The 16,954-nt window shown below is 44.3% G+C and overlaps 1 protein-coding gene across 4 annotated transcripts; it reads right to left on the reverse strand.

Moving 5' to 3' along the window:
• Nucleotides 1-656: 656 nt before the first annotated feature.
• Nucleotides 657-16,473, reverse strand: LOC126992369 (polycomb protein suz12-A-like). 4 transcript variants are annotated; one of them, XM_050851085.1, is made up of 14 exons: nucleotides 16,287-16,362; nucleotides 13,586-13,632; nucleotides 12,976-13,091; nucleotides 11,089-11,187; nucleotides 10,325-10,406; nucleotides 9,944-10,038; nucleotides 8,938-9,118; nucleotides 8,151-8,663; nucleotides 7,564-7,748; nucleotides 5,844-6,094; nucleotides 5,093-5,278; nucleotides 4,204-4,380; nucleotides 2,775-3,034; nucleotides 661-1,339 (listed from the first exon to the last, which is right to left on the reverse strand). In XM_050851085.1, exons 3-14 carry the CDS (start codon nucleotides 13,072-13,074, stop codon nucleotides 1,308-1,310), a joined length of 2,160 nt encoding a protein of 719 aa, XP_050707042.1. In that variant the 5' UTR covers nucleotides 13,075-13,091; nucleotides 13,586-13,632; nucleotides 16,287-16,362; the 3' UTR covers nucleotides 661-1,307. The 4 variants fall into 4 exon arrangements, with proteins under 4 accessions (XP_050707040.1, XP_050707039.1, XP_050707042.1 ...); XM_050851083.1 differs by lacking the exon at nucleotides 13,586-13,632 and having other exon boundaries at nucleotides 657-1,339; nucleotides 2,771-3,034; nucleotides 16,287-16,473; XM_050851082.1 differs by lacking the exon at nucleotides 13,586-13,632 and having other exon boundaries at nucleotides 660-1,339; nucleotides 16,287-16,473.
• Nucleotides 16,474-16,954: the final 481 nt, after the last annotated feature.

A 16,954-nucleotide genomic window follows, 5' to 3' on the forward strand; every position in this document is an offset into this window, starting at 1 on the left:
CCACATATGACGCTGACTACCCCAATACATTTTTATCTCTCACGACACCTTCCATTTTATCGCTGGACCAGACCCCAAAAAATAATCCAAACAGCTACATCGATTAAAAACACCATAATTCACTCGATATAAAACACAGCGCCTTCTACCGTCCAAATAATGACAATAAATAAATAAATAAAAGCCTTTGACGCGCTATCATATCCTAATCCGTAATCCTTCATGACGGAACAAGCAAACTTTTGGATGTGTAATGTCTTGAGTGGTCCCCTAAATTCATTCATTATAGAGAGGGTGAACCTTAGTAGTATTGGTAGGTTAGGTAAGGTTAGGTTAGATAAGGTTAGGTAAGGTAAGGTTAGGTAAGATTAGGTTAGGTAAGATTAGGTTAGGTAAGGTAAGGTTAGATAAGGTAAGGTTAGGTAAGGTTAGATTAGGTAAGGTAAGGTTAGATAAGGTTAGGTTAGGTTAGGTAAGGTTAGGTTAGGTTAGGTAAGGTTAGATTAGGTAAGGTAAGGTTAGGTTAGGTAAGGTTAGGTTAGGTAAGGTTAGGTAAGGTAAGGTTAGGTAAGGTAAGGTTAGGTAAGATTAGGTTAGGTAAGATTAGGTTAGGTAAGGTAAGGTTAGATAAGGTTAGGTTAGGTTAGGTAAGGTAAGGTTAGATAAGGTTAGGTTAGGTTAGGTAAGATTAGGTAAGGTAAGGTTAGGTTAGGTTAGGTAAGGTTAGGTTAGATTAAAGAAGGTTAGGTTAGGTAAGGTTAAGTAAGGTAAGGTTAGGTTAGATTAGGTTAGGTAAGATAAGGCAAGGTATTGTTAGGTAAGGTAAGGCATGGTAAGGTTAGGTAAGATAAGGTTAGATTAGGTAAGGTTAGGTTAGGTAAGATTAGGTAAGGTTAGGTTAGGTAAGGTTACACAAGGTAAGGTTAGGTTAGGCAAGGTAAGGTACAGTAAGGCTAGGTTAGGTTGGTAAACAAGACACACACACACACACACACACACACCTTGTCAGTAACACAAGACCACTCACACACCACTTACACAGTCTACTTACACCACCCACTTACACACAAGACTTACACCGGCCAACACTGCAACACTACAAAAGGGCGCCAACACCCCACAACACCGTCACAACTCCTCGGTGTTGTTGCTTACTGGCAGTAGTCATGGGGGAGGGTCGGGGTGTTGGCAGGAGAGAGGGGGCATGGGGCAGGGGGCTGGAGCAGGGCGGGGGGTGGGGGGGCCGCTCCGTGCCTGGTCTGCGGGGCTCACTAGAAGGCGTTTGTACTGGGCTATCCTGAGTGTCCTCACTGAACGGTACATTTGGTGTCCATGTCATCTGTAACGCAAACATTGGATGAGGTTAGTTACTTCTCCTCCTCCTCCTCCTCCTCCTTGTTCGTTCCTTCCTTCCTTCCTTCTCCTTTTTCTTCTTCTTCCTCCTCCTCCTCCTTGTTCGTTCCTTCCTTCTTTCCTTCTCCTTTTTCTTCTTCTTCTTCTCCCTTCTCCTCCTCCTTTCTCCCTCCTCCTCCTCCTCCTCCTTGTTTGTTCCTTCCTTCCTTCCTTCTCCTTTTTCTTCTTCTTCTTCTTCCTTCTCCTCCTCCTCCTCCTCCTTGTTTGTTCCTTCCTTCCTTCCTTCTCCTTTTTCTTCTTCTTCTTCCTTCTCCTCCTCCTCCTCCTTCCTTTCTCCCTCTTCCTCCTCCTCCTCCTCGTTTGTTCCTTCCTTTCTTCTCCTCCTCTTTTGTCTTCTTCCTTTACCTTCTCCTCCTCCTTTTTCCTCCTCCTCCTCCTCCTCCTCCTCCTCCTCCTTCCTTCCTTCCTTCTCCTTTTTCTTCTTCTTCTTCTTCTTCTTCCTCCTCCTCCTCCTCGTTCATTCATTCCTTCCGTCCTTCTCCTCCTTCTTCTTCCTCTTCTCCTCCTTCCTACCTTCCTTCCTTCTCCTCCTCCTCCTTTTCTTCCTCCTCCTCCAAACTCTTTTATTTGACACTCCCACATAATTTCAGGAAGAAGTCAGTTTGTACCTCATCTTTCTCTTCCTTCCTCTTCCTCCTCCTCCTCTTCCATCTAACACACACACACACACACACACACACACACACACAAATGCAAAAGACAGGACACTACGAGCTTGACCCAGCCCTGCAAAAATGCGATTAGGGAAGAACAAACAATTAGGTAAGATCACAATGCTTCAAGAAATACTACTACAACTTCTCCTCCTCCTCCTCCTCCTCTGTGTGTGTGTGTGTGTGTGTGTGTGTGTGTGTGTGTGTGTGTGTGTGTGTGTGTGTTTTGTGTGTTTATAATCATCATGCAACACAAAAAAACATTCACAACTTCAGTACGAAATCAAATCAATCAATCAACACATTCCGCTACACACAACACTAATGGATTTAGAGCAACACACTGACCGGAGAAGAGGAGGAGGAGGAGGAGGAGGAAGGAGAACGAACGAAAACAGAAAGAAAAGCAATTACAGGAAGACGCAGAAGAGGAGGAGGAAAAGAAGAAAGAGAAAGAGAAGAGAAATAAAGAAAAAAAATGAAAGAAGGAAGGAAATTAAGAAAAACAAAGAAAAAGAAGAGGGCAACTAAGGGCAAGCAATAATTAACAAGAAAAACAAAAGGAGAAGGAAAAGGAGAAGAGATTGTGAAAGAGAGAGCGGGAGAGAGAGAGACCATCATCATCATCATCATCATCATCATCAGTAGCAGAGGCAGCATCAGCCTAAACAACAGGATACCATAAGTACAAAAATTCCTCTCACTTGCTTTTGCCGGAATATCCTTTGTTCTCCGACAGCCAGGCACCGTTGACTGAGAGAGAGGAGGAGGAGGAGGAAGAGGAGGAGGAGGAGGAGGAAGAGGAGGAAGGTGAGGAGCAGGCGGAGCTATGGGAGGACTCTTGTTTGACCACTGCTGCCGCTCCACCTCTGCCTCGTCCCAAGTGCGCTGCGAAAAGCTTCTTGGCTGAGCGTCGCTGTTCCTCCCACCCGGCCGCCAGCTGCTTCTGTATTGAGGGGTCCTGCATCCTGTGGGGGGCGAGGGGTGCTTAGAGGGGTGTGTGGGGTGGTGTATGAGTGGTCTTGTGTTACTGATATTATGGTGTGTGTGTGTGTGTGTGTGTGTGTGTGTGTGTGAGTGTGTGTGTGTGTTGGATGATTAGATGTTTTGTTTACCTAACCTAACCTAATCTTACCTAACTTAACCTAACCTAACCATACCACAGCAAACCTAACCTAACCTAACCAAACCTAACCTAACCAAACCTAACCCAACCAAACTTAACCTAACCATAGCAAACCAAACCAAGCCTAACCTAACCTAGCCTAACCAAACCTAACCCAACCACACTTAACCTAACCATAGCAAACCAAACCAAACCTAGCCTAACCTAACCTAACCTCCCCAATGTAACCTAACTTCTGAACTCCCTAACCCTAACCTAAACACCCAACTTTACCCTAACCTATCCACACCACAACCTAACCAAACCTAACCCAACCAAACTTAACCTAACCATAGCAAACCAAACCAAACCAAACCAAACCTAACCTAACCTCCCCAATGTAACCTAACTTGAACTAGCCTAACCTAACCTAACCTAAGGGGCATGGGTGTGAAGGGGTGAAGGTGGTTAAGGGTAAGTGGTGGTTAGGAGTGAGTTTGTGTAGAGGTGTGGGTGTGTAAGGGTGAGGGGGAGTGAGTGAGTGAGTGAGTGAGTGACTGATTAACTGACACTATCGCTCAAAATTTAGCCTGTGTATCTGTTCAACTGACTGACAGGCTGGTTAACCCTGACTGACTGACTGACTGACTGACACTAATCTTCCCTACATAGTTCTATACCTGACTGACTGACACACACACACACACACACACATACTTTTAGAGAGAAATACAATAAAACAGTTTGACAGGATAGAACACGGCAATTAGGTAAACACACACACACACATAAACACACACAAACACATACTTTTAGAGAGAAATACGTTAAAACAATTTGAAAGGACAGGACACAACACACAATCAAGTAAGAACACACACACACACACACACACACACACATACTTTTAGAGAGAAATACGTTAAAACAATTTGAAAGGACAGGACACAACACACAATCAGGTAAGAACACACACACACACACACACACACACACACACACACACAGAGAGCACCCCAGCAGCAGCCTTACATGCGTTGCAGCTGCAGGACACAGCGGTACACGACCCCCGTTCCGATGAGGCCAAAGTCGTGCAGGGAGATCATGTGGAGCACGAAATTGCGATAGAGGTTCTTCCGCAGCAGCTCGGCCCCGTGAGTCTCCAGGAACATGCTGCACGCCAACGGGATCTGACTGTCCCCGACGAAGCTGCGGAACGGTGAAAAATATAAGCCGTGGATGGTATGTATAAGGTTGAGAGGTTGTTGTTTTAAGCTGTGGGAGGGAGAATGAGCTTACTGTGAAAATTAAGCTGTGAAATAGTGGAAAATATAAGCTGTGGATCGGAAGTATAAGGTTGAAAGGTTGTTGTTTTAAGCTGTGGGAGGGAGAATGAGCTTACTGTGAAAATTAAGCTGTGAAATAGTGGAAAATATAAGCTGTGGATGGTATGTATAGGTTGAAAGGTTGTTATTTTAAGCTGTGAGGAGGAGGAAAGAGCTGCTGTGAAAATTAAGCTGTGAAATAATGAAAAATAAAAGCTGTGTTGTGGATGAGAGGTTGTTATTTGAAGCTGTGAGGAGGAGGAAAGAGCTGCCATTAGTCTGTGTTAAGTGGGAAAACAGGTACATGACAGGGACATCTATATTTGTTTCTGCGGAGTGGAGATAATTGGACAAGCGTCTCTGTCCCTCTCAACCGGATGCCAGCTGCTTCTATACTGAGGGGTCCTGCATCTTGTGGGGGGCGAGAGGTGCTTAGAGGGGCGTGTGGGGGCGAGGGGGTGGTTACAGGGAAGAGTGTGTAGGGGGGAAGGGTTGTTAAGGGTGAGATGAAGGGAGATAATTCTGAAAGGGTGCGTGGAAGGTGACGAACGCACCCTACCAAACCACCACATCCCTCGACACACCCACACACTCACTTGTACTTCATGACGTGCAGGTTCCACATCTTCATCAGCTCCTTCTCGCCCTCGTTGACGTCGGAGAACTCGTCAATCATCATCTGCGTCTTGGTCCGCACCCACTCAGAGTCGTGTTCGCCCTCGCTGTCCTCGTCCAACTCGTGTGGCTGAATGGGCAGGCAGGTCATGGTGTGGTGGTACAGCCTGGGGGGGGGGGGGGGGGGGGGGCCGGGGGCGAGAAAAAATAGTGAGTGGGTGACATCGAGAGCGTGGAAAATAAAATAAATAAATAAATGAAAAATAAAAACAAATAAAGGACAGTCACACCTTAACATCTCCTTATTATAAAACTTTTTTTTTCTTCTTGTAAGCATAATAAAGTGTTTCAAGTGTTTCTGCGGAGTTAGGTAATAGACATACCCATAAATGTTGAGGATCCACAGACATCTCGTAGATACTTAAATATTTACAGCAAACACTGGCTTTCATAACCTAACCAAGCCAAGCCCCAGACCTACTTATTATGACCCAACCCAAACCCCAGACCCACCCCAGACCAAGACCCAACCTCTAATGGCCCAACTCAAGCCCAATAATGACCCAACCCAAACCCCAGACCAACCTTTAATGCCCTAAACCAAACCCAACACTTACATATCACAACCCAAACCAACCCCAGACCACGACCCAACCTATAATGACCTAAACCAACCCAGACCAACCTACTCATGACATAAACCAACCCCAAAAAACAAACCCTAAAACCCACCTATTGTGACCCAGGATGTAAGAGCGCGGGAGGTCAAAATCATCGTCCTGCTCCAAGAACTCCGAGAGGGAAGGCTTCGGTCTCTTTGGGCGGCACACCAGGACCGAGGTTGTGGGGGTGCGTCGCGTGGGGCCGGACCGGGAGAACGCACAGCCCGCCGGGAGAGCCACGAGGTCCTGGGGGTTGCCGGCGTAGGATCCGTCGTAGCACTCATTGAGGGCGACATCGATGCGAGCGCCCTTGTGGTGTGGCTGTGGAAGATAATGATGATGATGATGGTGTGTGGTATTGGTATTATTATTATTTTTTTTACAGTTAAGGAAGCAGCTCAAGGGCAACATGGAAAAAGTGTAGGGGAAAAAAAAAGCCAGTTGACGCTCCCGTAAGAGATAAAAGTAAAGAGCAGCCACTAAACTATCGACTATTTGCCTTTATTTTTTTTTTTTTAACTCAAATTGTGGTGTTTATTTGGTCTTATATATTCTTAAAGGCGAAATTATTAGAGTTTACGAGTGGCGTCTGTGTAACTATTTTATTTAGCTTTCTTTTCTTTGATCCAAATTGTATCAGTTTATCTTTAGCACGGTTGCCAGATTATCGTACTCAGAGCATAGTATTTACCGGTTTCTGACGCCTAACTATTGCCAAGAAACATCAGGAATTAACTATTTTATCGATAATTATAAGTGAATCTCCTTATTGGGGTCCACGAGACAGTTTTTGGGTCGGATGTCGGTAAATATAAGAGGCTGAGTACGACAATCTGGCAACATTGATCTTTAGTCTCATACGTTCTTACTGGTGAAATTCTTGATATGTATGTAAAGAGAGATGAAAGAGGAAAACATAAACAGTATAATGAGGGTAGAAAAAGAAATTTGTTACTATTTACTGGGAAGGAAATGAGAATGAAGTAAGGTTGGTATTGTCCGATGCTCCCGCCCATCACACCAACTATTTCTAAAGGCCAAAAAGAAGGTTAATCGGGTTCTAATAAGTGTTCTTTTAGGTTCACGGCACAGAAGGCGGCTCAGACTACCACCAGGGTCATAAAAGTACCCCTGGAAATGCCCTAAACTCCCACGAAAGACTAGTAAATTACGTGTTCTTGGGTGCAGAAATGTTTAAAAATATGGCCCTAAGCCCTGAAATGTTTGAGAGTATGGACCAAAGAGAGAGACAGAGAGACACAGAGAGAAAACGGCAGACGGGGAAACACAGACATTGACGCAGCATCCCGGCACACTCACAACAAAGGTGAAGGAGAAGATTGAAGTCCTGAAATCTTTGAGAGTATGGACCTAAGAGAGAGACAGAGAGACACAGAGAGAGAGAAAACGGCAGGTGAAACGCAGATACCAACGCAGCATCCCGGCACACTCACAACGAAGGTGAAGGAGAAGAATGAAGTCCTGAAATCTTTGAGAGTATGTACCCAAGAGAGAGAAAACAGGAGGTGAAACGCAGATACCGACGCAGCATCCTGGCACACTCACAACGAAGGTGAAGGAGAAGAATGAAGTCCTGAAATCTTTGAGAGTATGTACCCAAGAGAGAGAAAACAGGAGGTGAAACGCAGATACCGACGCAGCATCCTGGCACACTCACAACGAAGGTGAAGGAGAAGATTGAAGTCCTGAAATCTTTGAGAGTATGTACCCAAGAGAGAGAAAACAGGAGGTGAAACGCAGACGCCGACGCAGCATCCTGGCACACTCACAACGTAGGTGAAGGAGAAGCGGGCATGGCAGAGCTTGAGGTGCTTGAGGAGGGAGTAGAGTGCCATGCAGTTGAGCGAGCACCAGGGGCAGTGGAAGTCTCGGCGGGCCTCGGTCTGTTGCCGGCTGTTGTTGTTGTAGACGAACTGATATAACACAAGCTGCGGGGCCTCGGGGCTGGCCACTCCTGCGGAAGGGAAGACGGAGCGGTTAATGCGTTTATAGACTGGGGTGAAAAAGAATGTGGTCGTATTTGTGATGGGATATTTAATGGTGGGCGATGGAGTTGAGTTATTGATGGGAAGATTAAAATGGGCGTGTGACCGGGGAGAAAAAAATGTGGTCGTATTTGTGATGGGATATTTAATGGTGGGCGATGGAGTTGAGTTATTGATGGGAAGATTAAAATGGGCGTGTGACCGGGGAGAAAAAAATGTGGTGTCGTATTTGTGACGGGATATTTAATGGTGGGCGAAAAAGAAAAGGAAGACAATAAAGACAAAATAAATGAAAAACAAAAAGAAAAAGAATTAGAAGCTTTTTCCCTCTGTTCTTACTCTAACCGTACAGAACCTTCCCCCTGGCTTACCCTGAGGTCGGGGCTTGGTGGAGGTACTGTTCGCAAGCACCACATCCAGGGGCTTCAGGGGCTGGAGGCGGGGGCGTTCCGGGGCGGGGCTGGACGTCTCACTGGTCCAAGTCAATGTGAATTTTAGCATCGGCATGTGGTTAAAAATCCCGTCCAGCTTTAGGGTGTTGATCGTCTCCCACCCTGCGGCTTTCTTGGGGCTGGATCGGCACAGGGGTAACGCGTCCCCCTCCCCTTCCTCCCCTGGGGCCTGGAGTTCTAGCATGAGTTCGTAATGGCCTGGGGTGAGCAGCGAACGTCCGTGGCGGTCGAACATCACAAGCTCTCCGCAGTAGGTTGAGCCCATGCCACCGTTCTGCGCGTCTCCGTTCTGCGTGGGTGTTGTGGCGTTGTTGGTGTTGTTGTTGTTGTTGTTTGGGGTGTGGCTGGTGTTGTTGTTGGCAATGTTGGCTTCCTGTGCGTCCTGTGAAGAGCTGCGACTGACGCGGCGACGTTTCATCAGAGGCTCGCCGGCTGCAGAAAGGAGAAGGAAGAGGAGTGAGAATTGGGACATAAGAAGGTTATAAGAATGTAAGGAGTCTGGATGAGGCTGGCCGGCCTATACAAGACAGCTCCTGTAAACCTAACCTCACCTAACTTCACCATCCATGAATTTATCCAACCTCTTCCTGAATGTATCTATGGTATTGGAACCCACAACATGACACCCAAGTCTGTTCCACTCATCCCCCACTCTATTAGTAAACCAATTCCCGCCTCTCTCTCTCTCTCTCTCTCCCCCTCTCACCATTCTCCTGGTCATGTACGAGGGTGACTCTGAACACCAGGACGTAAGACTTGACTTGGTGTCCGTTGCTCCAGGTGAAGTTATGGGTCGGAATGCTTAGGCTCGCTGGACACCGCCCCCCGCTGCCGCCGCCGCTGGTGTCCATGGGGTTGATGCTGACGTCCTGCGTACCCACCGACACCTTACGGGGATAGAGGCGGCTTGTGAGGTGGTGAGGTTATGAGGCTGTTTGTGGTTTCGTGAGGGGCTGATGACTTTGGGGAATGATGATTTTGGGGATAAAGGCGACTTGTGAGGTGGTGAAGTTGCTTGCTATGTTTTGTGAGGTGGTGAAGTTGCTTGCTATGTTTTGTGAGGTGGTGAAGTTGCTTGCTATGTTTTGTGAGGTGGTGAAGTTGCTTGCTATGTTTTGTGAGGCGGTGAAGTTGTTTGCTATGTTTTGTGAGGTGGTGAAGTTGCTTGCTATGTTTTGTGAGGTGGTGAAGTTGCTTGCTATGTTTTGTGAGGTGGTGAAGTTGCTTGCTATGTTTTGTGAGGTGGTGAAGTTGCTTGCTATGTTTTGTGAGGGACTGATGATTGTTTTTTTTACAGCAAAGGAGGTATTTTGAGGGCAGAAAACAACAAAAAAATAATAATTAAAAGAAACAGTAATTCATAACTAGCTAAATAAATAAATAAGACAAGGTTGAATCACTCAATTTAAAGAACTAAAGAAAACATAATATTTTTTTTGCCCATAACTAAACTAATAAAAATGGTTGCAGCTTATGACAAAACACTCCACACACACATACACATAAATAGAAATATAGCTTCCCGCAAAGAAAAATAGAGGTTCGGAACAGACTGAGTGAGGATGTAGTATCGGCGAGGAGTGTGCAAAGCTTTAAGGAAAAGTTGGATAAATGTAGATACGGAGACGGGACCACACGAGCGTAAATCCCAGGCCCCATAAAACTACAACTAGGTAAATACACACACACACACACACACACACACAACGCACCTGCATGAGAGGGGCCGACGACTCCTTACGCTTCTTGTGGCACATCTTGACTATGAAGGTTTCGACACGAGCGACATCCCCAGACATGCCCTCCACTGTAAGGGAGAGAAAATAATCAAATCAAATAAATAAATAAATATATATGTAAAACAGTGACTTGCAGCAGAGATAATAATAATAAAAAAACATTACTTTGGAACACACAAGTTAAAATAATTGGAGGAACAATGACTTCCGAGCAATTAGAAAGGAGCAGTAAGTAGCGGGCTTTTTTTTCCCTGTTATTATTTTCCCTTTTTTTACGCCCTTGCACCGTGTCCTCTGCCGTAAAAAAAAATATAAAAAAATAACGCAGGAACACGCACGCACGAACACACTCACACTTGTCGTCGTGGAAACCGGTGAAGGCAATGTTGAGGTAGCTGGCCGGCCTGTCCCCCTGCCTCTCACTCTTCTGCGTCACCTGCAACACGGCAATACACTCGTCAACACAACAAACAACACACCCGTCAACACACCAATCAACACACCCATTAACACAACAAACACCCATCAACACAACAATCAACACACCCATCAACACAACAATCAACACACCCATCAACACAACAGACAACACACCCATCAACATACCCATCAACACCACAATCAACACATAAGCAAAGGATACCAGCGGCAAGAACAGGACCCCACAGGAGCTACGTCGCTAAATCATCATATTAACCACATCTCGTATCTATCATTTTTATGCATCAAACTCTCGTACCGACACAAGTGACGTGAGAAAATCAAAGTTAGTGCAAAAACTGTTGAATATCGATGCTTTCCGTTCTTTGATGTTAAGAGTTCTCGGCAGCAGCTACGAAAATCAAATGCGATTGTTCATCCTGCAATCACACAACTGCTTAACTTAGGGTTCTGCTTCATTCCCCGGCACACTAGAATTAAAATCACAACGCCGCAGTGTCCCAAACTTGCCCAAGGGTGAAGGAGGGACACTTTAATTAATAACTGATCATATTTACTCTTTTCTTCATCCTGCAAAGACACAATTCATTCATTTAGTCTTCAGCTCCGTTCACATGCGTTCTGATGAGTATGATAATTTGGAACACCGCACAGGAGGCAACATCGGCCACCATTACCTTCTCCAAGAGTCCATCCAGCTTGAAGGTCATCCGGTTCTTGTGGCTTCGGCTCATCCGACCTCGCATGTAGTAGAGCGTCCTTTGCAGAAAGATGGGCTGCAAACACATCCTCATTAGTCCCCTCGTGTGATGTGGCAAAGGGAGAGGTGAAGGAGTGTGTGTGTGTGTGTGTGTGTGTGTGTGTGTGTGTGTTCTAATCTGTTTGTCATATCAAAATTCTTCAATCCATTTCCTATTCCTTTTGTCAATATTTTTCTTTGTCTTTTATGTTTGTGCCCTGCTCCTCTCTATACCCTGTTTAGATGGATAAACTTGTGTGTGTGTGTGTGTGTGTGTGTGTGTGTGTGTGTGTGTGTATTTACCCATTTATAGTATACAGGGCCCAAGGTAAGGCTCGGTCAGTCCTGTCTCCCAATCTATATTTCTCCAGTAAGGGGGCAGTGAGGTGGATGCTACGTGTGTCTATGTGTTGTGTGTGTGTGTGTGTGTGTGTGTGTATTTTACCAGGCCTGATCACGAGCTGGACTTACAATCTCCAGCAAATGCCCTCCCACCAAGAGCAAGCTCATTAAAGTTGATTTCTGGGTACTGCTGGAACCTCACACACCAGACACCCCATCCCCCTTAGTGTATGTGTGTGTGTGTGTGTGTGTGTGTGTGTGTGTGTGTGTGTGTTGGTGCTGAGAGATATAACTGGTAAAATAAGTTGAAATTTTATATTCTTTTTTTTTATGCTCCAATCATAATAGCAATACAAATGAACAAGTTACTATGTTAATTCCAACCATTCAAATAATTTAGGACTACAAACTTTTTCTCTAGTGTCAGTGTGTGAATATATACTTAAGGGAAAGGTAAAACATCCTTAGAGAAGAAAAGTTACTGAAAAAAACTAACTAAGGAAGAAAATAGACCACATCCCATACATAGGCAGAGTTACCCACGACCTCCTAGAGAACTTTCAAGGTACAATGGATAAGACTTTCTAACTATTAATGTACGTAATTTTCTCCTCTGTATTACTGGTGACCAATCGACATATAGATTTTGATATGATAACCAGGAACGGAATGTGAAAATGTATGCATGAGAAGTTATTAGTCATTCAGGGTGATGTAGATTAGTGAAGTTTTTCCTTTATACGAATTTCAGTGCATGTAATTTTCCCAGCTGTATTACTAGTGACCAATCCACGTATAGATTTTGATATGATAACCAGGAACGGAAGGTGAAAATGTAGGCATGACAAGTAGGTTATTAGTCATTCAAGTATGTAGTTTCTCCTTTATACGAATTTCAGTGTATGTAATTTTCCCAGCTGTATTACTGGTGACCAATCCACGTATAGATTTTGATATGATAACCAGGAACGGAATGTGAAAATATATGCGTGAGAAGCTTTTTTCCAGTGCCAGATTTACAATGGAGCAAGGTGGAAATGTAGCAGCTGAACCGAGGGCCACAGAAGGAGGCTGACAATAAATAAATGAAAAGATTATGGAACCCCTCGTGTGCCGTAATCTTTCCAGTGCTTAGGGCCTCTAAAGGTCTGAATCCAGTCCTGTACATAATTAATAATACAGCCATCCCTCAAATAGTCTGGTTTCGGTTTTATGTGGATTTCCAAAGAAGATTTTTTAGGATTTTTGAATTTCCCGACAAGAAGGAGATTTAAAAATCCTTAAAATATCCTCAATGACAATCTGTATAAAACCGAAACCGAACTATTGAAAACCGTACGATTTGAGGGATGACTGAAGTTTTGTGTTGCCAGAAATGTTTTTGGTTAGCAATTTCTATGTAGTCATTGTTTATCAGTGTAGTTTTGCTTTCACATCCAGGAAAGTTTAGGGTTGTTTCGGCAGAAGTCAAACACAATGGCACCTGTTTTATGTAAGCAACTCTGTGTGTGTCAGGGGGCATTGGCTGACTAGTACACTGTTGAGACTGGCACAGAACATCCCTCTCCTCAAGTTCAAGCATCTCGGAAGGGGTGTTCACTGCAATGAGAGATGCAAGGCTGAAAGTGTGCTTCAACCTCACCAGCAGCATCAACGCACATCAAGCACAGTAACATCACAACCAAGGACTGCAGTCAGCTAGAAATGGGTAAAGCTACTCCCCTAAGACTTGCTATTTCGCCCTAACATGGTAGTGAGGGATGGGCAATAGCAACAATGGTAGTGATAGTAGTAGTAGTAATAGTGGCAGTCGAGATTGTAGTAGTAGAAATAGATGTCAAATGAGCTTGCAGTCATTTCCCATTTTATAACATTACAAACAATTATGGAGTGTCTGCTGGAAGGAGGGCCAAGCTTTCTCACCCTACAGGCCAACGCAAGAAAGTCCTCTAGTGGCGAGCGAGTGAACTACTATGGAAAACGGTCTATTGTTATGAAGGACCAAGGAATGACGTCAAGTTGGGCTCCATGACTGGATTCTGGCGTGTCTTGCCGGAGAGAGAGAGAGCGAGAGAGAGGGAGAAAATACTTACGCTCAGCACATTCCGCGACCTGAGATAGCGATAGATCTGGGTCGGCTCTGGAAAACAAAATACCGCAAAAAAGGGGTTAGTTTAGCAGTGCCGTCACTTCAGTCTTGGCCGGGTGAGTGTTGCCCAGCGGTGTCATATGGAAACTTACACGCTATCCTCATATACCTGTTTCTTTCTTTACGCTATCCTGATATTCCTTGTGACTTTTCCTCAGCTGGTACATGCTTCATTCTTCATTACACTATCCTTATACGTTTATCTTCTTATCTGGTATATATATTTTTCTGAACTCTACCATTAGCATCCTTGTTTTTTTTTTTTTCTACTTATCTGGTATATATTCATTTTTCTTCCTCTTATGTATGAAATCAGCTGGAGCAGTTATATATATCTTTTTTCTATATTATCTACTTTTGTTGAGTGACGACAAGCTGAGGAGTAAACATGTACAGTAAAGAATCATACTAGCACTTATTAGACTTCCGAAAGATATTGATTTTTTGAGCTGGAGAGTTTAAACCTAATCTATATTTTTAACCTGGTAGCAGCGACGGGCCAAATTTGTGGCTTTACCGTGTAGCAGCGACGGGCCAAATTTTTGCCATGATATAAACCCCCCCCCCCAAAATAGATGATGCATAAACTGATCACAAATACGTTGATATATATTATGAAATGGTTTGAGTAAGTGATGATTTTTTCTCATTATTCTCGCTCAGAGGGGCCTTTAAGAAACATGATCCCCGCAGCTACCAGGTTAAGCAATACACATACAGGATAATGGTTGGATAAAAAGTAAGTAATGACACATAGTAGCATTAAATTGAAATGTAAAATAATAATGATGTAAAATGCGAGTTAATAAGGTATATTTCAGAACATAAAAATTAGTCATCATTTATATTTTAGGTGACTGGAGTGATCTACTCAAACACTAACTATAAACTTTGGGGTTCAATATGATGCTTTTTCACGCTAAAATACTAACTGGGCAACATATAAATTAACCGTGCCGCTCCAAACACAAATAGTGGTGCGATAAGTTAACTCGTAAACCAAATAAACAAACGGTACAGCCCCAAACATAGCTAATTTTTTTTACAATAAAGGAGACGGCTCAAGGGCAACAAAAAGCATAAAAAAAGCCCGCTACTCACCGCTCCCATAACAGACAAAAGTAAAGAGCGGCCAAAATGAGAGATCAATTTCGAGTGGAGATTACTGTGATGCATTAACTCCAGTGCTTCCATATCTGTTTCACGGTGAAATTTAAACTCATCAACATTTAACGTAAGCATCACACGTTACCCCGAAATTAATAGTCAGTGTCTGAAATAACCAATAACAAGGGGGAGAGGGGAAGATCAGGGATAAGAGGGGATGAGTGAGGAGGAGAGGGAACGAGAGGGGGGTGAAGGAAAGAGGAAGAGAGGGGAAGATTGCGGATGAGAGGGGACGAGTGGGGAGGAGAGGGAACGAGAGTGGGGGTGAAGGAAAGAGGAAGAGAGGGGAAGATTGCGGATGAGAGGGGACGAGTGGGGAGGAGAGGGAATGAGGGTGGGGGTGGAGGAAAGAAGAAGAGATGGAGAGGAAAGAGACGGGAGAGAGAGGGGAGAAGGGACGAGAATTGATGAAGAGAAGGAGAGAGAGGGGGAAGGGACGAGAATTGATGAAGAGAGAGAGAGAGAGAGAGAGAGAGAGAGAGAGAGAGAGAGAGAGAGAGAGGAGAGAAGGGACGAGAATTGATGAAGAGAGGGGTGAAGGAAAGAGGAAGAGAAAGAAAGGGGAGAAGGGACGAGAATTTATGAAAAGAGGGAGAGAGAGGAGAAGGGATGGGAATTAAGGAAGAGAGGGGAGAAAGGATGCGAATTGATGAAGAGGAGAGGGGAAAGATGAGGAAGAGATGGGAGGGTTAAGAAGAGACAAACAACATTCAAATTCAACTTCAAGAAACATTAATATTCCGTTCCTACACCTCATGATATAACCTCAACTTACCTTCATTAAACCCTACCTATCAATTATTACCTACCCAGCATATAAGATTAATTAAACCATTCAGAAACCATTAAACTAATTATCATGGAAATACAAAGTCATTACACCAACAGGATTATCAGCATTTCAGTAATTATCAACACACATTAAAGACACCAAAAATTTAAAGAATAGGGAATAGAGAAGAGGGAGAAAGAGATGGGGTAGAGAGGAAAAAGAAAAAGGGAGAGGAAGAGAAGGACACAAACAGAAAAAGAGGGAAATGAGAGGAGTAAGAGGGGAGGGGAGAAGGAAAGAGAGGAAAGGGAGACAAAAGGAGAGAGGCAATGAAGAAGAAGAGGAAGAGAGACGAGAGGAGAAAGAGGAAATGGAGGAAAAATGGAGAGGAGGGAGGGAGAAAGAGGGGAGGAGAGGGAGACAAGGGGAGGAAAGAGGAAAGGGAGACAAAAGGAGAGAGGGAGAAAGAGAGGCAATGGAGAAGAGGAGGAGGAAGAGAAACGAGAGGAGAGAAAAAGAGGAAATGGAGGAAGAATGGAGAGGAGGGAGGGAGGAGACAGAGGAGGGAAGGAAAGGGAGACAAAAGGAGAGAGGGAGAAAGAGAGGCAATGGAGAAGAGGAGGAAGAGAGAGAAAGAGAGTGGAGGAAAGAGGAAATGGAGGTAAAATGGAGAGGAGGGAGGGAGGGACAGTGGAGCTCAACCCACTCTCAAAGGCCTGGAGGAAAAGTTCGTGGTCTGCGTGCACTTCCTGGCCCGGTTTTTCCCCTCCGAGTGACTCCTTCTTCTTCTGCGGCATCTTGGCTCCTGCGCCTCGGAAGAACGCTCGCAACGTCGCCTTCTCTGCCTTTGTTTACGTTATTTACCGCGCAGACCCGCCGCCATGACAACCACCCCCCGGGACTGTTCGCCTTCTCCTATTTTACCCTTTACTCACTTATTTCTTATCTTATTCTGCTTTTATTGATTATTTTAGGGGTTTTGGTGGGGGTGGAATGTGTTTGTGTTGGTTGTTTATGCGTGGTTTCTTAGATTATAGTTATTTACCGCTATATTCTGTGTTTGTTTCCATATTTTACTCCTTATTCCCTTATTTGCTCTCATATTATGGTGTTTTTAGGTATTTTGGGGTTTAAATACGGTTAGAAATGTATCAGTGTGTGGTGTTAATGTGAGTTTCATCATATATTCGTTTCCACTACCTTATCTTTGTCTTATTTTGGCTTTTATTCCATTATTTACTATCTCATTCTGCCGCTATTAATCATTTTGAGCTTTATATGTGGTCAGAAAGATCTCATAATTGTCGCTATATTAATTATCTCTATCTATATAAGTGGTTAATAAAATAATAATGTATGGTAATTATCATTTTA

The sequence above is a fragment of the Eriocheir sinensis genome, unplaced genomic scaffold, assembly GCF_024679095.1.
Source record: "Eriocheir sinensis breed Jianghai 21 unplaced genomic scaffold, ASM2467909v1 Scaffold452, whole genome shotgun sequence".
In the NCBI taxonomy this organism is placed as follows: domain Eukaryota; kingdom Metazoa; phylum Arthropoda; class Malacostraca; order Decapoda; family Varunidae; genus Eriocheir; species Eriocheir sinensis.

What these genes read in the sequence shown, in the direction of transcription:
- LOC126992369 (XM_050851082.1), bottom strand. Translation starts at nt 16,377, where the DNA reads ATGCCGCAGAAGAAGAAGGAGTCACTCGGAGGGGAAAAACCGGGCCAG. An exon ending in CGGTTTCCACGACGACAAGT is followed by an intron (nt 10,039 to 10,324) that starts GTGAGTGTGTTC and finishes TCTCCCTTACAG; the next exon opens with TGGAGGGCATGTCTGGGGAT. An exon ending in CACCAAGCCCCGACCTCAGG is followed by an intron (nt 7,749 to 8,150) that starts GTAAGCCAGGGG and finishes TCCCTTCCGCAG; the next exon opens with GAGTGGCCAGCCCCGAGGCC.